The 24,834-nt window shown below is 43.4% G+C and overlaps 1 protein-coding gene across 1 annotated transcript in view; it reads right to left on the minus strand.

The window, feature by feature from the left end:
• The window catches only part of HECTD1 (HECT domain E3 ubiquitin protein ligase 1), a 108,069-nt gene that overhangs the window by 64,206 nt on the left and 19,029 nt on the right, over nucleotides 1-24,834 (minus strand). The window contains 8 exon segments of the mRNA XM_075065856.1: nucleotides 1,802-1,976; nucleotides 2,326-2,440; nucleotides 3,170-3,268; nucleotides 3,376-3,452; nucleotides 4,542-4,812; nucleotides 5,036-5,317; nucleotides 7,881-8,108; nucleotides 10,049-10,283. Of these exon segments, the coding sequence (XP_074921957.1) occupies nucleotides 1,802-1,976; nucleotides 2,326-2,440; nucleotides 3,170-3,268; nucleotides 3,376-3,452; nucleotides 4,542-4,812; nucleotides 5,036-5,317; nucleotides 7,881-8,108; nucleotides 10,049-10,283 (1,482 nt within the window).

Raw genomic sequence — 24,834 nt, forward strand, 5'->3', positions numbered from 1 at the left:
TTTCAACTCGGAATTCCAAGGGGCGGGGGAGACTGGGAACTATGGGATAGCTACGGAAAGGCTACCCACAGTGCACCACTCCAGAAATCGACGCTAGCCATGGAGCATGGACGCACACTATCGAATTAACATGCCTAGTGTGGACACTCACAGTCGACTTAATAATATCAGTTTTAATAGACCGATTATAGCTAATTTGATATTATCCCGCAGTGTAGACGTAGCCTCTCATTGGGGAGGAGTACAGAAACCGATTTAAAGAGCACTTTATATCGATATAAAGGGCCTCATAGTGTGGACAGGTACAGCGTTAAATCAGCTTAACGCTGCTAAAATCGGTTTAAACGCATAGTGTAGGCCAGGCCTCAGTGTTAAACTGTCTTTTTATTTTAATTCAAATTTGTCTGGCTCAACTTCCACTCACCGGTTCTTGTTATGCCTTCTCCACTAGATTAAAGAGCCCTTTAGTACCCGATCCTGGATGTCTACACTGCAATTTTATAGCCGTGCAGCCTGAGCCCTGTGAGCCCAAGTCAGCTGACAGTATTTTATTGCAGTATAGACATACCTTAAGTCTCTCACTGTATGGCATTTTCTCCAGCCTTCTGATAATTTTTGTGGCTCTTGTCTACACCCTCTTCAATTTTTTTTTAACATCCCTTTTAAAAAGTGAGACCAGAATTGCATGCAGTATTCTACCTTAGACAAACACCAAGGACTACATCATTCCTTTTTGCCAGAACATTACATTTGAAGTTCAGATAGAGATGCTTGTCTACCATGATCCCTCCATCCTTAATCCCACTATCCTCTCCATTCCAAAGAGCTGCAACCTTGCCGTCCCCTTCAACTCTTCTCTTCCATTACGTTATCAACAGCATAAATCCTGACAGTTCTTCCAGAATATGCCCTTTTCTCTTCAAGCCCAAAGAGTAAATCTTTGTCCTGATTATTTCCTGCCTTGGCTATGATAATCTCTTCGCAGGCTTTCCAGACTCTCTCCGTACTCTTTTCAATCTGTCCAAAATACTGCTCCTGAAATTTTATCTGCCATTCCAACTACAGCCCTGTTCCTCCTTTAGTACTCTTCACTGGTTACCACTTTCTTTCTGCTTCAAATTAAGCTGTCTCTCCTGACCTTCAAAGCTCTCTAAACTAGCTCTTCCCTAGCCCCTTTGCTCTTATATATTTTTATTTGCCCAATCCATCTGACTAGACATCACTTCTGGTCCTTCTCCCAGTCTACTATGATTTCTGTATTACTGTAGCAGCAAGGGACACTAACTGAGATCAGGAGCCTATTGTGTTAGGCATTGTGCAAACATAATACTCTTTGTGACTTCTCCCATGCAGCATCCCAAGCCAGAGCATTCTCCCTTCTCCTTCAAGCCTCTTGCTAAAATACACTTCCTACAAGACACCTGTAAATCCTGCCTCTCTCTACAGAGAAAAAAAAATATTTAAAAGCTCCAAGCAAAAATCAAACACACATGCTAAATTTCTGTTCAATCACATTGCTTTTCATTAAATGTCACATCAAACTATTGAGGTTACATGTGCTTTATCCTTACAATAGTAAGTACCAGGATGAGTGCAGCAGAACTTTACCCCGCCCCAAGTCTCCAAATTTTAAAAAAAGATCATTAGCCACTTGCAAATATCAAATTTTCAGATAATTTAGCTAATTATTGAAGAAATAGTACCCTACTGACATTTTCTATTGAGTTAAATCACAAATGTTTGTACAACTAATAGACATACTGCAGGTGTATGGATACTGATTGGAATGAATAATTGTTACCTTATGGAAGGTAGCATAGTTTGTTGAAATGTTTGTGCAAAAACAGGCAATAGTCTTTTCAAGTATATAGGTGCCATTTCTGGATCTCCTTTGGGTTCATTACATTCTTCTTCATCTTTGTTTGCATCTTTCTTTTTCTTTTCATCTCCTTTATTAACTGGACACATCCAGTCACCTGCAAAATGTAATTTTTTTGGAACAGACATTTACTGACCCAATCTTTTTCCAACAAATAAACTGAAATATCCATCTCCACTCATGGCTGGCAACCTGACCACACACACATACTTCTAGAAAACAGATTTTTTTGCAACACGGTTTGTGGCAAATTAAGGGCCACATACTGAAAGCACTACTAAACTTCAATGGGAAAACGCACAGAAAGAGTTCTATATTAGATGCTTATGCCCAAACAGTTACTATTTTACTCCACTATGCCTCTACCAGGAGAAAACAGAAGGAAGAAAAATGCAAGCCATACCACTAGAAGAGAAGAGAGTCAGGAAATAATAATTCATACTAACCTGGAGACTGAAGAATAGCCACCACTTCACTGTGCCCCCTTTCACGAGCTTTGTCTAAAGGAGTTTTCCCATCTTCATCTCTCAAATCAGGGTTCGCACCATGTCTCAGGAGGGTCTACAGTCAAACAGATTTTGAGAGAAAACTAATAAAATTCCTTTTCTAAATAATTACCCCTATTATCAACCTGCTCATTCCTGGGCTTCGCATGAACGTATATACAATAGAAGCACATTGTGTATGCGTGATACTTCCAATTGTCAGTGAAACAAGTGCAAGTGGACTTGCACTTGTTTCACTGACTTAGCCGCACCAGAAGCTAGCTTTCCAATACAGTAGAACCTCAGAGTTACGAACACCTCAGGAATGGAGGTTGTCCATAACTCTAAAACATTTATAACTCTGAACAAAACGCTATGGTTGTTCTTTCAAAGTTTACAACTGAACACTGACTTAATACAGTTTTGAAACTTTACTATGCAGAATAAAAATGCTGCTTCCCTTCCTTTAATAGTAGCTTACGTTAACACAGTATCTGTACTTTGGGGGGGGGGGGGGGGGAGGAGCAGGGAGAAGAGTGTCTCTGTTGCTGCCTGATTGCGTACTTCTGGTTCCAAATGAGGTGTGTGGTTGACTGGTCAGTTTGTAACTCTGGTGCTCCTAACTCGGAGGTTCTATTGTACAAACAGTGGAGATGGAACACGGTGAATTTAACTATTTGAGAACACACTTATGTTAGACACTTTACATCACAGAAGTTATCTTATTTTGTAGGAAAGTTTAAAAAAGTACATTCACAACAGATGATTTCTGCTTCAAAAACAGTACACAAGTTTGAATTCACACCTTTGCCACTTGCGGCCTTCCAAAACATGCTGCATAATGTAATGACGACGACCTCTGACCTCTGTTAACATCAGCACCCCTTTCACAGAGAAATTCCACCTGTAACATATAAAGAAATGGAAGCTAGTTTCTTTATTTATACATCTCTTTGCACAAAGAATTAAATAATTTGTATTACTGAATTTCAGTTAATGCATTTAACTTACCATTTCCTGAGTTCCAAAAGCTGATGCCCAGTTTAAAAGAGTTTGTCCTACATCATCCATAAAATTTACTTCAAAAGCTGAAAGTATTAGATACAAGATAACTAATTAAAGTCACAGTACAATACATTCAACACAATTAATTTCTGATAAATAAAGTAACAATGTACTATTCTTTTGTCTTTAAACAAACTTTAAACATTCTCAACAGATTTCTAAAAATATTCTGAAAGTCTTAGTTATGAATCAAGGATAAAGAACAAGTGGCTAGATTCTCAGCATCATCACACTTTTAAGAGTCTAGAAAAGCACTAGGATTCACAAAGACTGAGTTCCACATCTACTCTCCTTATACAATGAATGGGGAGAAACAGGCACTTCACAAAAGCCAGCACAATAGGTGGCCGCTTACCTCAGCAAGCCAATGGGAGGAGTCAAGCCCCAGAGCACATGCGAAGCTCCACCGCCTCAGGGACAGGAACCAAAGCCTGGGCTCCAGGAAGATGCTTCCCTTTGCCTGGATTTCTCAGCTGCAAACCTCTTCTTGGTGCTAGGCGCCTATGCCATTTTTGCAAGAAGCTGCTCCTCTATCCCCCCATTTTGTGTAAGTTCGTCTCTAGGGGCCCAATTTGGTAGGCAAGCTCTGACTATGCTTAGTGATCAGTGCCTGCCAGCGAGGTAGGTGGAAGAATGCACAAGTACTCCTCATTCTTTTTGCTGATACAGACTAACACAGCTACCAGTCTGAAATCTATATTTACCCAGTTTGCGAATTACTCTGTGGCTTACACATCCAGACCCCTGGCATGGGGCTGCTGTGTGCATGCTCAGAAGAAGCAACATAAGCGCTTAGTGAACTTTTACTGCAAATATTCTGGTACTGAGCAAGTTTAGGCACTCCCAGGATTCAGGGACAGCTTTGTGAATCCAAGTGAGGTCTGGTTCTGAGATCTAAGCACCCAAGGCAGCAGCTAGGCACTTAAGTCCTTTTGTGAATCTAGCCCAAAGTAAGGACTGTTAACAGAAAGAACTAGCCTGTATTAAGCAATGTAAATTAACTCACATTGTTGATAAGAGCTTTAAGATATCAACTACTCTGACTTTAATTCACTATAAAAGTTAGACTTTGAATTAATTAAATATGCAATCTTCAGAATATTTTTGCCTACCTCCTGTGTCAATAGCATCTATTAGTGCATCAGTATCTTTACTGCGGATGCAGTCTATCAGCTGCCGATGAGACCGTTCCCCAGAACTATCCAGTCTACGTAACCCCGGGATTCTGCCTGTAGATCCAGCATTAGACTTTGGCAGGGCCTTTCGCCCTTCAAACAGTAGCACCAAAAGAAGATCTACTAAACGCATGGTATCCAGTACACATCTTTCATCACCCTGTAATGCACTTTCTATAGAATCTGGAAGTTCAGATCTTAGGAGATCCTGGAAATAATTAAAAGTCTGAACAATAAAAAAATATATAGGACTTTAGAAAATACATGGTTTTATTTCCATATGAAAATGTTTCTTTCTTCCTTTACAAAAAAAACACACACAACAATGTTATCATGAATAGAGGTTTTTTAAGTATATTAAGAAATAATTTTAAAATTTTAAAGAAAAATATTGAATAAGTGAAGATCTGTAGTATTTAAATGATTCTTACATGTGTTACTACTGGAGAGCCTCTACAGAGGGTTGACAACAGACTCACAATAGTTGACACCTGATTACTCAATTTAGAGTCTGCAGCTGTAGATGGTGCTCCAGTGCTGCTCCGACCCGGTTTGCAAGCTGAAGATGGTCCTGATGCTATACCACCAGCTGCTGCCATGCGTGATAACAACTCCTCAGTTAGTCCATGTTTGGCTAATGGGGCTGGATCAACTCCACGACGTGTAAATCTGTCAGCTAATGAAGCAAAACATCTAAGCGCTCCATCTGAAACCTGTGGAAGATATATATAAGATGCTCAAGATGTGTCACTTAAGGAGAATAGAGGCTCACTATATAAACATAAAACAACAGTGCTTTAAGGAAGGGGTTCTCAAACTATGGGTTGGGACCTCAAATTGGGTCGAGACCCCATCTTAATGGGGTCGCCAGGGTTGGTGTTAGACCTGCTGGGAGCTGAAGCCCGAGTCCCACTGCTTGGGGACGAAGGCAAAGCCTGTGGGCTTCAGCCCAGGACAGCAGGGCTCATGTTACATGCCCCCTACCCAGTGCTGAAGACCTTGGGTTTTGACTTTGGCCACCCCTCCTGGGGCGGTGGGGCTTGGGCTTTGGGCCCCCCAATCTGGGTTGGCAATCTCAGGCTTCAGTCCCCACTCCTGAGGTCATGTAGTAATTTTTCTTGTCAGAAGGGGATCGCAGTGCAGTGAAGTCTAAGAACCTCTGCTTAAAGCATCAGCATTATAAGTACAATATTTTAGCTATCCTAAATTATAAAAATAAATTTTAGAGCAGTTTTTAATAGTACCTATAATTGTTTTAAGATCTCCACGATGGAGATATTGAAACAATGAAAGCTGTGATTTTACCTATACCTCCCACTAGAAAGTGCAGTTTGACAAAGTTTCTGAAAAACAAAAACACAGTTCATTTACATATATGAAAAAGAGAAAAACTTTTGAAGTAGCTCTACGAGTACAGCACTAGTTAAAAAAAAAAAAAAGTTTATCACAGAAACTAAAGGTTTCTCCTTAAATTTTACCTTAAGTGTTGATAGTTTCCCACCTTTTACACATTTGAATACTGAAATGCAATTTGTTCCTTCTGAGGGACCATGGCTAGCCTCAGCAGGTCACTGCTCTGAAAATGACAACCTTTAGAATAGGACACATTAGTCCTGCATTGTGGCCATCCCCTTGGCTGGAACAGCCTATTTCACATATTAGGTACGGCTATGGGCATGTGTTGTTCTGAATATTTCCAGGAATATATCTAATCTACGTGAGTATCATCTCTCCCATAGACTATTCAGTCATTCATCTAGTCTTCTTAGACTGATCCAGACTGCTTGTGTGCTATGTGAATCACTGGAAGAGAATACAGTCTGGGGCTCAGAAACATGCAAAAAAAAAAAGTGACAGACTGACTGCAAGTGGGATTCTAGCACAACATGATCTGAGTCGCTGTTGAAAGCATAAGGAGAATGGTAGTGGGATACATTTGTGCTCCCTGTCTGTGACTTGAAACTGAAACATGGATGATCAGACCTCATCATCAGCACAGTACTGGTGATTTAAAGAGAACAGATTTAGAATGAACTGTCCCCAAGGCCAAATTATTCTGGTCTTAACTCCTGCCTTGACATGTGAGAGAGAACAACTGTTCCCATGATGTAAGTGACCTGAACCAGAAGTGTATCAACAAGGATAAGGATATACATTTCCCTAGGGAAATTTAGGAGATACATGGATACTTTTATGATTCCTCAGGTCTCTTGCAATTCTCAAGGATATTGACACAGATTTACTTATGGATTCGTAGTTGGGAAATAAACTATTGTGTGTGCCATTAGGATATGAGATGCTTCTAAAAGGTAATTCTTACAAAAGAATTTAAAAAAATTAGCCATACAATTTAGACCACATGTGCATGGTATTCAGAGCTTCCCACTCTTGATGTGCTTGAAACTCAACAGTTTGGGGATGATGGAGGCTTGAACAAAGGAGGGCTCAAACTCTATAGAAGGCTGGCTGCTTTAAGTGCCTAAGTATTTGCTAGGTGACCACCCAATCTGATGCAGAGCAAGGGGTCCTTTCATCTACTGTTAGAAGATGATACGTTTCCATCTCCTAGAGTTACCTTAAAAGGACTACTCAAACTTTCACATTAGCTGTTAATAAAACTCCAACTGCCGCTGTCCCCACTCCCCGCACACACTGCATTCAACTAGTTCATTTATTTCTCACTGGGCAGCACCTATTTAGATTACATAAACTGACAGAAGGAATATTTAATATAATTTTCCACTATTTATGATGGGTCTTTTTTCCTTTCAGGTTAGACAAGAAAACATCACATACAATGTCACAACAACTTAGCTGAAAAAATTTCAGAGCAATTGTCATTTAAGAAAATTCTTTGAAGAGTCATGCAAGTTTTCTGAGATCTTGTAAGGGTTTGTTTCCATAAAAGCTTAGGGCTAGATATAGCCAGACAGCATCAAGCAATATTTTTGTTCTCTTTCTTGCAACTGAAAAAATTAGAACTATCATAATGATTCAGAGTCTCAAATTTTTCCTTCCTTATGGAAACTGTACAAAATATTCCAACTGATGATTTATTAAGCACAATTAAATTGCTGATTTGTAACAAATTCAACCTACCAACAACAATAGCATATGTCTACATCTCATCCATTCACTAACCTATAGTGGCAACTGAAGTACAATACTGCAAAATATAATTAACATCTAACCTGTACTTTACTTTAATAGCAAACTAAAAATATAATGATGCAACTCTCGCGCTACATGAACAAACAATCATTTAAAATTGCGTACCTGATGGTCTTCATGTTTTAATAAACTAGACAGGGATTCCACACAGATTTCTAATGAAGAATCCTGAGGTTCCATTTTGCCACAAAGTCTGGATACTACTGCCATAGCAGAATGTAAAGTATCTTTATGAACTAGGTGCCCGCTATCACGAATAAATGTCAGCACACAGTTCAACCCACCGGCCTCAAACACAGCTCCTGATTCACGGGTACAGATTAGTTCTAACACCTGTAATATAATGAAATTGAATTGTAATGAAGTACACACTACTAGTTAGCCAACTGTCCCTTCTCATCTCCTCAGCTGACTGAGGGGGCAAACCAAAATAAATTCAGTTCCTCCATCAACAGCATCCAAAGTTTCCAGTAGTTCCAGTGCTCCCTCTCTAAGCAAGGGAGGAAATGCAGCAGAATCCATATGGGTGGCACTTTATGTGGACCAGCCAGGAGAAGAGTTGCCTCACATCAGAAAACGACTCTAGACTAGGGGTAGGCAACCTGTGGCACGCGAGCTGATTTTCAGTGGCACTCACATTGCCTGGGTCCTGGCCACCGGTCGTGGGGGGGCTCTACATTTAATTTAATTTATTTTTAAATGAAGCTTCTTAAACATATTAAAAACCTTATTTACTTTACATACAACAATAGTTTAGTATCAGAGGGATAGCCATGTTAGTCTGGATCTGTAAAAGCAGCGAAGAGTCCTGTGGCACCTTATAGACTAACAGATGTATTGGAGCATGAGCTTTTGTGGGTGAATACCCACTTCGTCGAATGCTCATGCTCCAATACGTCTGTTAGTCTATAAGGTACCACAGGACTCTTCACTGCTTTAACAATAGTTTAGTTATACATTAGAGACTTATAGAAAGAGACCTTCTAAAAACATTAACATGCATTACTGGCACGCGAAACCTTAGAGTGAATAAATGAAGACTTGGCACAGCACTTCTGAAAGGTTGCCGACCCCGGCTCTAGACGAACTCAGGGGCAGCTGCAGGCCTAAAGAGGCCTTGATGAGAAACTGCCGAGAGTGAATAGATCTAGTGGGAAGGGGAAAGAACGTATGTTAGGGGATGAATGGTGATTAAGTGGATGGGGAGATGAACAAGTGACAACTTGGGGCAGTTCAAGAGTGAGTGAATGGTAAAGTGGTTTGAGAACAACCGGAGTGATCACTGTTTGCAGTGCTGTAGCCGTGTTGGTCCAAGGATATTAGAGAGAACATGGGTGAGATGATCCCTTTTACTGGACCAACTTCTGTTGGTGAAAAAAAGACAAGCTTTTAAACTACACAGAGCTCTTCTTCTGGTCATGAAAGAGATAGTCCACTGTGGGGGAGGAGTGGGGCACTGGGAGAACATGTGAGTTTGCTACTCCAAGGAAAAGATGTGTATAGGTGGGGTGTATAGGGATTTCATGTGCAGTTATAGGGGCAGTAGTTATTTGGTAAGAATAGTCTAATATATTTGTTTGGGTTGGTCAAATTTCTTGACCATTTTGCAAGGCTGATTTAAGATCATACCTAGGGTAACTGGACAAGCAGCAGAAATCCACACATAACAACACCTCTACCCCAATATAACGAGACCCAATACAACACGAATTCAGATATAGCATGGTAAAGTAGTTTTCGGGGGGGGGGGGGGTGTGCTGCACACTCCAGCGAATCAAAGCAAATTCGATATAAGGCGGTTTCACCTGTAACGCGGTAAGATTTTTTGGCTCCTGAGGATAGCGTTATATTGGGATAGAGGTGTATGTACAAAATATAAAACCAAGAGGTTTCAAATGGAAGCTCAATTTTCTTGTCATATTCTGATCAGAGGCAACTCCCCGAACCCCTTTTTGTGGAATTTTGAAAATGCTCTACAGTTCTATGAAATTAAAAATCAACTTTCTATTTATATTAAAAAAATATGCAATTAATTCTGAAGTTTCACCTGATTTCACATTTTATATTCTTTGAGTTTTTTCTAAATAATAATTTCAGAAATGTTGGCAGAACAAAAATTGACAGTGAAGACAATAAATGTGCAAGCAAGCAATTTTATCAGAGTGAATAAAATAAGTTATTCCTGTTTTTAAATTCATATTATAAACAGATTTTTCAAAAATATTTAAATATTCTGCTTTCTATGAAAGCAGAAATCTATTAAGAACACTTACCTTTACACACTGCTCAGCCAAGTCTCTGCTGGTTCTGTTGTTAAGTTCAACAACAACTAAACGATTACAAAGTGCTTTGATAGCTCCATCTACTCCCACAATCCTACGGGTGCATTCTGCTGATACATCCAGGTAATAAGTTATGGCACGAGCTGTTACCTCTAACACATTGTCTGGCGCACTTTCATCAAGGAAAATCTTGCAGAGTGCTGGTAAGAAAGTACGAGGAGGGCACCTGTAGAAAGATGTAATTACATAACAATTACTGTACAAATTCCTCAATGTTACGATATTTCATACAGTTTCAAATTAACAGGTTAATATTATCACACACGGGTACTTCTTCCAGATAAGTTTTTTAAAACTAACTCACTTATCCAACTAAGCTTATTGCAGTGGCATCTACTAATAATATTCATGGAGTACAATGGCTCCATCAGGAATTCTTCAATTACCTGAAAATCAGGAATCCTACAAAACGTGAGAACGTGGACAAATTGCCAAGGAAAAGTACAAAAGAATAGCATAAGCATATAGGGACAAAAATCAGAAAGACTAAGGCACAAAATGAGTTACATATCTAGCGAGGGACATAAAAGGCAATAAAACGAGGTTCTATAAGTACATTAGGAGCAAGACAAGAGAAAGATGAAGGAAAAGGTAAGTTCTCTACTTAGTGGGGAAGGAGAGCTAATACTAGATGACATCAAGGCCCCTGATGCCTGTTTTGCTTCATCTTCACTAAAAATGAAATTGTGACCAGACACGTAACATTCATACAAACAACAAAGGAGAAGGAACACAAACCACAACAGGGAAAGAACAAGTTAAAAGAATATTTGGGTAAGTTAGATCTATTAAAGTCAGCAGGGCCTGGTGAAATTCACCCTACAGGACATAAGGAACTAGCTAATGCAATCTTGGAACCATTAACAATTATCTCTGACAATTCCTGGAGCAACGGTGAAGTCCCAGAGGACTGGAGAAAGGCAAACAAATGACCTATCTTTTGAAGATGGAACAAAGAGAACCCAGGAAACCACCCACCAGCCAGCCTAACTTCAACACTTGGAAAGATACTGGAACAAATCATTAAACAATCAATTTGTAAACACCTAGAAAATAATAGGGTTATAAGTAATAGCGAACATGGAATTCACAAATCATGCCAAGCCAATCTGATCTCTTTTTTTGATAGGGTTACCACCTAGTGGATAGGGGGGAGACTGTAGACATGATATATCTTGATTTTAGTAAGGCTTTTGACACAGTCATAGAATCATAGAATATGAGGGTTAAAAGGGACCTCAGGAGGTCATCTAGTCCAACCCCCTGCTCAAAGCAGGACCAATCCCCAACTAAATCATTTTTTTTTTTTGCCCCAGATCCCTAAATGGCCCTCTCAAGGATTGAACCCTGGATTTAGCAGGCCAATGCTCAAACCGCTGAACTATCCCTCCCCCACTCCCACGTGACGTTCTCATAAGTAACCCAGAGAAATGTGGTCTAGATCAAATTACTATAAGATGGGACCACAACCAAGTAACTGTTTTCAGAAAGTCATTACCAATGATTTGCTGTCAAACTGAGAGGACATATTTAGTGGAGTACCAAAGAGGGTCTGTATTGGTTCCAGTATTAGTCAATATTTTCATTAATGACCTGGATAATGGAGTGGAGGATGATTGGAAGGAGTTGCAAGCATTTTCATAGAATCAGAGAACTGGAAGGGACCTCAAGCGGTCATCTAGTCCAGTTCCCTGCACTCAAGACAGGACTAAGTATTATCTAGACCATCCCTGACAGGTATTTGTCCAACCTGCTCTTAAAAATCCCCAGTGATGGAGATGCCACAACCTCCCTATGCAATTTATTCCAGTGCTTAACCACTCTGACAGTTAGGAACTTTCCCTAAATGTCCAATCTAAACCACCCTTGCTACAATTTAAGCCCACTGCTTCTTGTCCTATCCTCAGAGGTTAAGAACAACAATTTTTCCTCCCTCCTCCTTGTAACATCCTTTTATGTACTTGAAAACTTATGTCCCATCTCAGTCTTCTCTTCTCCAGACTAAACAAACCCAATTTTTTCACTCTTCCCTCATAGGTCACGTTTTCTAAACCTTTAGTCATTTTTGTTGCTCTTCTCTGGACTTTCTCCAATTTGTCCACAACTTTCCTGAAATGTAGCGCCCAGAACTGCAGATAATACTCCAGTTGAGGCCTAATCAGCGCGGAGTAGAGCGGAAAAATTACTTCTCATGTCTTGCTTACAATACCCCTGCTAATACATGGCAGGATGATGTTTGCTTTTTTTGCAATAGCGTTACACTGTTGACTCATATTTAGCTTGTGACCATCAGATCCCTTTCCACAGTACTCCTTCCTAGGCAGTCATTTCCCATTTGTATGTGTGCAACTGATTGTTCCTTCCTAAGTGGAGTACTTTGCATTTGTCCTTATTGAATTTCATCCTATGTACTTCAGACCATTTCTCCAGTTTCTCCAGACTATTTTGACTTTCAATCCTATCCTCCAAAGCACTTGCAACCCCTCTCAGCTTGGTATCATCTTCCAACTTAATGGCATAGAGAGTATGCTTATAATCTAAATCACTGATGAAGATATTGAACAGAACTGGACACAGAACTGATCCCTGCAGGACCCCACTTGTTATGTCCTTCCAGCATGACTGTGAACCACTGATAACTAATCTCTGGGAATGATTTTCCAACCAGCTATGCACCCACCTTATAGTAGCTCCATCTAGGTTGTATTTCCCTAGTTTATTTATGAGAAGGTCATGCGAGATAGTATCAAAAGCTTACTAACATCAAGATATACCACATCTACTCCTTTCCCCCATCTACAAGGCTTGTTACGCTGTCAAAGAAAGCTATCAGGTTGGTTTTAAATGATTTGCTCTTGACAAATCCATGCTGACTGTTATTTATCACCTTATTATTCTCTAGGTGTTTGCAAACTGGTTGATTAATTATTTGCTACATTATCTTTCCGGGTATAGAAGTTAAGCTGACTGGTCTGTAATTCCCCGGGTTGTCCAGATTTCCCTTTTTATAGATGGGAGCTATATTTGCCCTATTCCAGTCTTCTGGAATGTCACCCGTCTTCTATAACTTTTCAAAGATAATTGCTAGTGGCTCAGATATCTCCTCAGTCAGCTCCTAGATTATTCTAGGATGTATTTCATCAGGCCCTAGTGATTTGAAGACATCTAACTTGTCTAAGTAATTTTTGACTTGTTCTTCCCCGATTTTAGAATCTGGTCCGACCTCATTTTCACTTTGGAGGGCAGAATTAGAATTCAAAATGACCCTGACAAATCAGAGAAATGGTCTGACTCTGAAATCAACAAGAACAAAATTCAACAAAGACAAGTGCAAAGTACTACAGTTATGAAAGAAAAACCAAATGCAAAGCCACAAAATGGGGAATAACTGGCTAGGCAGTAGTACCCCTCCAAAGGGCCTAGGGGTTATAGAGGATCACTAATGAGAGTCAGCAATATCATGCAGTTGCAAAAAGAGGTGAATATCATTCTGGGGTGTATTAATAGGAGTGTTATATTAAAACACAGGAAGTAAATGACCCGCTCTATTCAGCTGAAAAGACGGTTACTCACCTTTGTAACTACTGTTCTTCGAGATGTGTTGCTCATATCTATTCCAATTAGATGTGCGCGCGCGCCGCGTGCACGTTCGTCGGAAGATTTTTACCCTAGCAACACTCGGTGGGTCGGCTGGGTCGGCCCTTAGAGTGGCGCCGCCATGGCACGGATATATACCCCTCCTGACCCAACAGCCGTTCAGTTCCTTCTTGCCGGTTACTCCGACAGAGGGGAAGGAGGGCAGGTTTGGAATGGATATGAGCAACACATCTCGAAGAACAACAGTTACAAAGGTGAGCAATCATCTTTTCTTCTTCAAGTGCTTGCTCATATCTATTCCAATTAGGCGACTCCCAAGCCTTACCTAGGTGATGGGGTCGGAGTGAGATGTTGCAGAATGTAGAACTGCTGATCCAAATGCTGTGTCATCTCTGGACTGTTGAACCAATGCGTAATGTGATGCAAAGGTGTGGACCGAGGACCAAGTAGCTGCATGACATATCTCCTGGATGGGTACACGAGCCAGGAAAGTGGCAGATGAAGCTTGAGCCCTGGTAGAATGAGCGGTAAGGTGGCTCATTGGAACCTGAGTCAAGCCATAGCAGGTGCGGATGCACGATGTCACTCAAGATGAAATCTTCTGGGAGGAGACAGGTAGGCCCTTCATTCAGTCTGTGACTGTGACGAAGAGTTGGGGTGTCTTACGGAAGGGCTTTATTCGCTCGATATAAAATGCGAGCGCCCTATGAACGTCTAGGGAGTGCAGTTGCTGCTCCCGGCATGATGAGTGTGGCTTCGGGAAGAAGACCAGGAGGAAGATATCCTGGTTGATGTGAAAGGCCGATACCACTTTAGGGAGGAAGGCCGTATGTGGTCGCAAATGTACCTTGTCCTTATGAAACACTGTATACAGGGGGTCCACCGTGAGAGCTCGAAGCTCTGAAACTCATCTTGCCGATGTAATGGCTACGAGGAAGGCTGTTTTCCAGGACAGGTACAACAGCGAGCCGGTTGCTAGCAGCTCAAAGGGAGCAGTCATAAGTTTGGGCGGGGTGGAGTACTTGTGGGTATAATCACTCCAAGCCCTTGAAGAACCTCGAAACCATGGGGTGAGAGAACACCGAGCAGCTGCTCTCCCCTGGGTGGATGATAGAGATGGCCGCCAAGTGCACCTTCAATGAAGACACCGCTAGGCCATGCTGTTTGAAAGACCACAGGTAGTCCAAGATGGTAGGGACCAGTACCTCGGTGGGAATAACATTACTTTGGTCGCACCAGCAGGAGATATGTTGACCTAGTGGAAGGTTTCCTGCTACCCAGGAGCACTTGTTGCACCGAGGCAGAGCAACGTAATTCAGACTGGCTTAACCACACAGAAACCATGCTGTGAGGTGAAGAGACTGCAGGTCTGGGTGGTGAAGTCTGTCGTGGTCCTGAGTTATGAGGTTCAGGCAAAGAGGCAGAGGATTGGGTTGGCTATCGACAGGTCGAGCAACATGGCATACCAGTGTTGCCTCGGCCAGCCTGGAGCGATCATGATCACGAGGGCTCTGTCTCTGCGAAGTTTGAGTAGGACCCTGTTAACCAGCAGAAACGGTGGGAAGGCGTAAAGCAGATGGCTCATCCACGGTATCAGAAATGCGTCTGAGATCGAGCCCTGGGAGAGACCTTGGACTAAGCAGAACATCTGGTATTTCCTGTTCTCGTGGGATGCGAAGAGGTCTATGCAGGGAAAGCCCCACTTCCAGAAAACAGAATGGATAACATCCGGACGAATCGACCACTCGTGAGACAGGAAGGATCTGCTGAGATGATCCGAACCTCAGGGAGAAAAGACGCTATCAAGTCTATCGAGTGGGCTATGCAGAAGTCCCAGAACTGAATAGCTTCCTGACAAAGGGGGGAGGAACGTGTTCCTCCCTGCTTGTCTATGTAAAACATGGCCGTTGTGTTGTCTGTGAACACTGAGACACAATGGCCTTGTAGTTGCCCTTGAAATGTCTGGCACACAAGACGGACTGCTCTCAGTTCCCGCACATTGATGTGCAAGGCCAGTTCCTGAGCTGACCTAAGGTCTTGAGTGCGGAGATGTTCGAGGTGGGTACCCCAGCTGAGAGATGACACGTCCGTTGTCAGGGTCACTGACGGCTGAGGCAGATGGAATAGCATTCCTGCACAGACCAGGAAGGGCATCAACCACCAGTCCAGGGAGCCTAGGATGCTCGGGGAGATCGTGAGGATTGTGTTTATACTGTCTCTGCCCGGGGTGGTATACCGAGGAGAGCCAAGTTTGAAGGGGACGGAGACGCAGTCTGGATTGTTTGGTCATGAACATGCAGGCAGCCATGTGACCCAGGAGGCCGAGACAAGTGCGAGCCGAAGTTGTCGGGAATTTTTGTAGGCCTCGTATAATTGATGCCATTGCCTGAAAACGAGGTTGTGGTAAGCAGGCCCTGGCGAGATGGGAGTCCAGAAGGGCCCCAATGAATTCTATTCTTTCTGTGGAGATGAGAGCGGATTCCTCTGTGTTGCTCATCAGGCCTCGTCCTTTGAATAGGTCCTTGACGATGCCCACATGACGGGTGACTTGGGTCTCGGAGGCGTCTCAAATCAGCCAATCGTCAAGATACGGGAAGACAAGTATCCGACGACGACGAAGGGAGGAGGCGACTGCAGCCATGCACTTTGTGAATACTCTTGGGCTGTGGAGAGGCCAAACGGAAGGACCGTAAATTGGAAATGTTGACTGTTGACAAATCGGAGGGACCGTCTGTACGGAGGGTAAATGGCAATGTGAAAGTACGCATCCTTCATATCGAGGGTGGCATACCAGTCTCCTGGATCCAGGGATGGAATGATGGTCCCCAGGGATACCATGCGGAACTTCAACTTTATCATGAACTTGTTGAGTCCTCGTAGGTCTAGGATAGGTCTGAGACCCCCTTCGCCTTGGGGATTAGGAAATATTGGGAATAGAACCCCTTGCCCCTCGAGTCCTTCGGTACCAGCTCTACAGCTCCAATGGCAAGGAGCATTTGTACCTCCCGCAAGAGCAATTGCTCGTGAGAGGGGTCCCTGAAGAGGGACGGGGATGGGGGAGGCGAAATAAACTGGAGGTGGTATCCGAATTCTACCATGCATAGGACCCAACGATCGGAAGTTAGTTGGATCCACACAGGGAGGAAAAGGAGAGGCGGTTGTAAAAAGGAGGGGAAGGATCCTGGAAAACAACTGGTATGCCATCCTCGGGCGCGCCTTCAAAAGTTTGGTTTCGGTCCGTGGGTGGTTTGGAGGGACCCTGATTCTGACCCCCTTGGGGTCCAGACTGCCATCTGCAATTGCTTCAGCCGCGCCTTCTCGTGGCCTAGGCAGGGGGTAAGGGCAGTGAGGCTTTGGCCAGAAGGATCTCCGCTGAGTCAGTGGTGTATATATCCCAAGCGAGCGCATATCACCCTATTGTCCTTTAGGCTTTGCAGCCTAGGGTCAGTCTTTTCAGAAAATAGGCCTTGGCCATGGAAGGGCAAGTCCTGTATGGTGTGTTGTAACTCAGGTGGAAGGCCTGACACCTGAAGCCATGATATTCGCCTCATGGCAATTCCTGAAGCCAGAGTCCAGGCAGCGGAGTCAGCTGCATCCAGCAAGGCCTGGAGAGAAGTTCTCGCCACCTTCTTCCCTTCCTCCAAAAGGGCAGCAAACTCTTGGTGAGTCTTGGGGAACTAACTCCGTGAATTTCCCAACCGCCGCCCAGGTGTTATAGTTATACCAGCTAAGCAGGGCTTGCTGATTTGCCACTCTGAGTTGGAGGCCCTCAGCAGAGTATACCTTGCAGCCCAATAAGTCCATGTGCCTAGCCTCCTTTGATTTTGGAGAAGGGGCTTGTTGGCCACAGCGTTCCCTTTCGTTGACTGATTGCACGACAAGAGAGCAGGGTGCACGTACAGGTACTCGTACCCCTTAGAGGGCACCATGTACTTCCCCTCAACTCCCCTGGCCGTGGGCAGAATAGAGGCTGGAGACTGCCAGATGGTATCAGCATTTGCCTGGATCATACGAATGAATGGCAAGGCCACTCTTGTGGGGGTGTCAGCTGACAAAATATCCACCACAGTGTCCTCTATCTCTGGGACCTCCTCCACCTGAAGATTCATATTCAGGGCCACGCTTCTCAGGAGGTCCTGATGTGCCCTCAGGTCAATTGGAGGAGGGCCCGAGAAGGATGTCCCCACCACCGCTTCATCTGGAGAGGAGGAAGAGGAAAGGCCAGGGACAAGAGGGTCCTGCGTGGGCTCCTGTTCCTGGGCGACTTCAGGCTCAGGTGGGACCTGAGAGTCTGTTGGCTGAATAGGAGCTTCCTCTGTACCCGCAGGAGGGGGGCAGCTGACAGTCGCCTCCGGCACCCGGTGTTCCGATGGTATGGAGTGTGATGGCACTGGAGGCGCACCTGGGGCTTGGTGATATGCCCAAGGTGTCCAGAAGGACCACTGATGAGGTCCTTGTTCCTGGGCCTCGGTCTCTTGGAAGACTCGCTGGGGACATCTGAGTCACGGTCCTGTGCATAGGAAGCACTGTCCACGTGAGATGACACTGTCCACGTGAGATGACACAGGTGTGTACCGAGACGGCCACGGAGGAGCTGAAAAGCCATGGGAAGGGTCTCTATCTCAGAACGATCTCTGTGTGGTACCGGAGAGCGATACCGGGCGCCATACTAGTACCGGGAACGAGATCGGGACCTGCGACCGGAGCGGTGCCGGGAGGTCAACCGGGATCTCGAAGTCGATGTCTGGAATGGCTGCAAGAGGTGCGGTGCCGGGACCGGTGCTAGGAGCTGGATCGGTGGCGAGAGTACCGGGCCGGCGAACGGGACGCTGAATGGTGCCGCGAGTGTGACCGGTATCAAGATGGAGAGTAGTGCCGGGACTGCAAGCAGCGACGGGACCAAGAGCGCCGGTCGAACCGCGATCTCTGCCTCTCTGTGGTGCTGACAAGAGGATGGTCTCAGCAAGGCAGGTTTGCCAATCGATTGTATAACCAACACCAGCGGTGCCGGAGGTTGAGGCAGTGCAGACTCCGTCAGCACGATCAGCTCCCTCGCCGTGGAAAAGGTCTCCAGCGTGGAGGGAATAGTGAGCTCAACCACGGCGTGCGCTGGGGAGCTTTCTGGCACCAGACTCGACGGCGTTTGCGGGACCGGAATCAACAGTGCCGAAGCTGGCTGTGCCGCGGCAGGTGTCGGTGCCGGGCGATCCGACTTAGGCGGGTGCTCCGACTGTGGTGCAGGTGTCACAGAAGCAGCAGGAGTCTTATGTTTCTTAATCCGCAGGGAGATGGAATGGTGCCGAGCAGACATCTGTGACGGTCGGTGCCGAGGGGCCTTAGCGGTACCGGTGCAATCTGATGCCGAAGAAGTGCTTCTCCCTGGTGCAGACTGTCCAGCACTCGGTGCCGAGGGTGGAGGAGTAAGAGCTGCCTCCATCAGGAGCTGTTTGAGACGGAAGTCCCGCTCTTTCTTTGTCCTCGGCTTAAAGGCCTTACAGATCCGGCACTTATCCGAGAGATGGGATTCCCCGAGGCACTTAAGACAGGAGTTGTAGGGATCTCCCGTTGGCATCGGCTTGTGGCAGGCCGAGAACGGTTTGAAGCCCGGTGAACCAGGCATGGGCCCTGGTACCGGGTGCGGGGAAGGGGCTAATCCCCGAACCCCTCTCAACTATAAACATTACTATATTATAGAACAAATAAAAAACTAACTAACTATAACTATAGAAATTGTAACTATATACATAAGAATTAGTAAGAGAATTACAAGTAGCTAGGGAAGTGGAGAACAGCTAAGCCACGCTCCACTGTTCCAACGACCGACACGGGCGGTAAGAAGGAACTGAAGGGCCGTTGGGTCGGCAGGGGTATATATCCGGCGCTATGGTGGCACCACTCTAGGGGGCGACCCAGCCGACCCACCGAGTGTTGCTAGGGTAAAAAATCTTCCGACGAACGTGCACGCGGTGCGCACACACCTAATTGGAATGGATATGAGCAAGCACTCGAAGTAGTACTGTGCCCGGTTCTGGGCGCCACACTTTAGGAATGATGTGGATAAACTGTAGAGAGTTCAGAGGACAGCAACAAAAATGACAAAGCATTTAGAAAACCTGATCTATGAGAAATATTAAAAGAACTGGGCATGTTTAGTCTTGAGAAAAGACGACTGAGAGGGGATCTGATAACAGTCTTCAAATATATTAATGGCTGTCATAAAGAGGACTGTGAACAATTGTTCTCCATAGCCACTGAAAGTAGGACCAGAAGTAATGCCCTTAATCTGCAACAAAGGATATTTAGGTTAGATATTAGGAAAAACTTTCTAACTATAAGGGTAGTTAAGTACTGGAACAGGATTCCAAGGGAGGTTATGGAATCATCATCATCATCATCCGCGTTTTTTAAGAACAGATTGGACAAGCACCTGTCAAGGACGATCTAGATATACCTGGCACTGACTGAGAACAGTGGACTGGGCTAGATGTCTGCTTGGAGGTCCCTTTCAGCCCTACATTTCTATGATTCTATAACTACAGACATAGTTTTTAGTTTACAAAATTAGCCACAATTACCTCTTTTTATTTATTTTAATGTTTTATCATTCCCTTTTTAAAGCAAAATGAAAAAGGTCAGCAAAGTGTTATATTTTTGGTGCTCTTTTCCCCCTGCCACTCTAAATACTACATGCCAAAATTCTGCAGTGGACTCTCATCCATCTTGATATCAGAAACTAGTGGAGCAGCAGGCAGTAAAAGAAGATGTGAGGGTCAGGGAGAAGAGCTGCTAGACCTATAAGAAGAGACAAGCTAACGGAGACAGCCAGAGTCTGCAGCTCTACGAGTATACAGGATGAGCTCAGAAGACTGCAACTGAGAGAAAGACAAAAGAATTTGCAGCCAGAAAGAACAGAAGGACAACGCCTGGAGAATGGCACCAACACCAGGAAGATGCAGGTCTACATGACTGAGGATTCCCTACTAAGATGAACAGACAGGTCTGTCACCAGATCTGATCCAGAGAACAGAATGGTGTTCTGTCTGCTGCGAGCTAAGATATGGGATGTGGACCTGAGGCTGAAGAGGATTCTAATGGGAGCCGGAAAGAATCCACTGATCGTCCTTCACATGGGAACAAATGATACAGCTAGATTCTTACTGGAATGCATCAAGGGAGACTATGCCAGGCTTGGAAAGATGCTTAAAGAAATGGAAACTAAGGTGATATTCACTGGGATTCTACTTGTCCCTAGAGGAGGGGAAGTGAAGGTGAGACAAGATTATGATGATCAACAGATGCCTCAGGCAGTGGTGCCATAAGGAGGGCTTTGGAATGTTGGACCAGAGAGAGGACTGTGCTCATGGGATGGACTCCACCTGAATAGGGAGGAAAATAGACACCTGGGATGGAGGTTAGCATAACCGATTAAAAGAGCTTTAAACTAGAAATTCAGAGAAGATGGTTGGGAGACGCATGTAATCTCCGTGCTTGATTCTAACACTGAACGGGAGGAAAATCACGCAAGAGAGGATACAGCAATGGAGGAAGGAGCAACAGAAGGTAGAAGAATGGACATCAAAAGGAAAGACAATGCCAATACCAATGAAGCAGTCGGGTAGGCAATTTTATAAAAATATTAGAATCCTATTTTTGTGATTTTAATTCCATTTGAATTTCAATCCAAGCAGAGCTTGACACAAATCACAAGTAAAAAATAATCTCGTAAATAAGAAATGCATCATATTCACGATATTCTAACAATAAAAAAAGTAAAAATTAAAAACTGAGGGAAAAAAGTAAGTTAAGCTACAGAACTGCTTAAATAAATATGTATAGATATAGTGTATTGTCCAGGTTAGCAAAAAGATACACCAACTTTAGTGTAGTGGCTATTGGTAATGGTTACCAACTGACAAAAATAAACCTCTTTTAGAAAATAAATAAAAAGTACAACTGCAAAACATGATTACAAACAATTTTTAAATCACTTTGACTTAAAACAATCTGCCCTGTTTGAAAGTCCTCTACAGCCCTTTTCACAATTTCCTCCACCTGCCTCAATTTTTCAGTTCTCTCTGCTTTCTCTTTCTTGCCTGTGTTTAACATTCATTAGTTGTGTCTTTGCCAGTATTGTTTCACCAAACTGAATCAGACAGTTGGCAAGAGCACTAAGCTAAACAAACAACTAAACAGCTAAAACACTCCAAACTATTAAAAAGAGAGCAGTACAAACTGAAGAGCAAAATTAAGGGAGAGGGAACTGTGGTAATCTAGCCTCCCAGTCCCAGACCTGAACTTTAGCGTCCACAGCCTGGTCCTGTCCCAAACCTGGACCTTTGCGTCCAAAAGTCTGGGGGCTTACCTGAAACTCCCCCAAGCTCACTACCAGCTTGGATATTTTCGCTGCCACCAGGTCAGGAATTTAATTAGAGAGCCTGACCCCCCTCTTTCCTCTCTCTGGTGCCCCAACCCTCCCTTGGTGGGACACCCAGATTCCAAATGCCTGGATGGCTAAAGCAGGGACAAAAACCCCTTCCCCCTCCTTCTCAGGCTGCTCGCGGCTAACCTGGGTGAAGAAGAAACGCAGATTTCTGCTTCCCCTCAGGACATGATGATGCAAATATACCCACAGCTGGCTCTGCCACCTCCCCTTGCTCCAGGAACGAGGAAAAACTGTAAACCACGAGAGAAACAGAGAGAATTCTTCGTCTCTTTCCCCGTAGTCTGCTCTTTCCCTGGACCGCCAAATAGGAAAAATAGCCCACAGCCTGGCTTTTCCCTTTGCCTCCCTCTGAAAAAGACTTCAACAAGGTTTAACAAGAAAAACTTTAATAGAAAAAAAAGAAAGAAAATAATAAAACAATCCTTTGCATTAAGAAACTCAAATACAGGCTCTTGCTTATAAGAAATATAAAGAAACAGTCTGAATTTAAAAGATAGCCAATTAAAACCAGCACAACAATTAACATAAGCAGGTAAATACACCCCAAAGATCATCATTAGCTGAATTAACTTGCGTTCCTGGTACTTACAGAGTAAAGAAGTATTAGGAGAGAATTAGAAGAAGACTTGTTTCCTCATAGCTAAGAAAACAACAAAGACACCGGGTATACAAATTCCCGCCCCTGACTTTAAACAATCCAGTTCTCTGATTGGTCCTCTGGTCAGGTGTTCGGTTACCCTTTTCAGGTAAAAGAAACTTAACCCTTACCTACCTATCCATTTATGACAGGAACATAATGCATTTAGTAAAACTCAAAGAGCTTCAGGAATCACTCCTCTCCCCACCCCACCCATGCAGCATAAAGTACCTACTGTAAATGAAATGTATAGCCTAGACTGCAAATCTGCACAAAATATGTTTACTCTTGTAACATGAAATGTACTGAATAATCTATGCATTCCCTGTTCTAGTACATATCAATTTACAAATTGATTATCCACTCATTGTACATATTTGCTCTATTCTACAAATATCCAGTCCACTCATTTTTGAGCATCAGCATTCATTATACATTTTAATGCAGTACCCATAAGTAACTTTAGAAGTTAATTTTTTCATTATCGTTTAAAAAGAGAGATTATCAAAGTTTAGTCTACAATTTTTATATAAAACATATATAGAATATATTGAGAGAACACACACTCACTAAATTCCTGTTCAGCGTGATGCACCCCTGGACAAAAGGTAGTACAAGACCAATTCATAGTTAAGGCGGTTCAAATATCCCCCTAAAGTTCTAAATCACTAAGTCTGAGTTGATCTAAGTAGATTAAAATGTTTTCAATTAACTGAATTTTTAAAGCTAACAAAAACATGTTTTCTTCAAACTTAGCATATTTTGTAGATAAGACAAAGAGACTGCTAAACTTCCATTAACTCTTAAAAGCATGCTATTTTTTGTTTTATTTATAACTATTTTCTGTTTCTGTTACATTTGCTTATCATCACTTAAATCTCTGATCGTAATAAACTTATTCTTGGTTTCACTATAAGTTCTTCCAGTGCAATATTTTAGGGCGTAAATCCTCAGCTGAGCCAACAGGTTGCTGTGTACATTGTCTCTTTGGAGACAACAGATTGGTTAATTTCTGTGAGTTTCCAGTGACAGGGGCTGAATGCTGCAGAGGAACACTATCCCAGGGTTGGCCCCTCCTTCTTCTGACCCTTTCCCTATGACTAGCAGCTCAAGGCTAGTTTAAACAAAAGCTTTGCCAGCAGAGTTTGTGACAGATATGACAAGGTTCTGCAATATCCTGGACAAACCATACTGAATTAAATCAAACCTTATTGAATTAAGTGTATGTACTTTAGGATTCCTTTGTATTAAGACTGCACATGTTTATGTATTATCGTGGAATAGTGTGTAATTTGAAGGAGGAGACATGGCTAATATAAACCCTGGGATGTTTTATGAGCATCAAAGGACTCTTTGAAACAGCATGCTAGACAAACAACATTAAGTGCAATTCCTAGGATACACTTGGAAGGAGGGAAATACAAATTCCCCTCCATTAGATCCATCCTTTCAAAGCTGCGCCTTGATGAGAAACCTATTGCCTGGCTTATTACCTATTCCATCTCCTCAATCCTAAACTGGATAAAGGAGAGACTCATGAGTGCGCTTGTACTGAGCTAACAGCTTTTATGAATACGTATATGACTACAGAAAAACTCCTGGGGGGGCGGGGGTTTGAAGGACTGTTGACCAACCAGAGTCCTTGCTGGAGCTGAGGAAATCTCTGGTAAGCTTCTTAGCATACTGATAAGGTAAAAGCTTTAAGATAAAACCTAAGAATAAATGTGCTTGCTTTCAAAGAACTGTGTGGTGACTTAACTGTGGCAATTACATTGTTTACCATCTTAGAGGAGACAAGTAAAGCAGGCCTGCTTAGGCAGTCTGACTATCTGGGGGAATTCACAGGGTAAACAGGGTGCTGTGCAGTCTGAAAATACCCTGGTCATGACGGATAGAGACAGAAATCTCCATTCAAGAAAGATGAATGGCTGAAAAGCCAGGAGTCTAGAGAGTGTCCTTGATGGACAACAAGGGGAAATACAGATGCAGTTGCCCTGAACTGTAACAATGCTATACTGGCAAAGCCCCCCTAGTGAAGAT

Source organism: Chelonoidis abingdonii, chromosome 4, assembly GCF_003597395.2.
Source record: "Chelonoidis abingdonii isolate Lonesome George chromosome 4, CheloAbing_2.0, whole genome shotgun sequence".
Classification (NCBI taxonomy): Eukaryota; Metazoa; Chordata; order Testudines; family Testudinidae; genus Chelonoidis; species Chelonoidis abingdonii.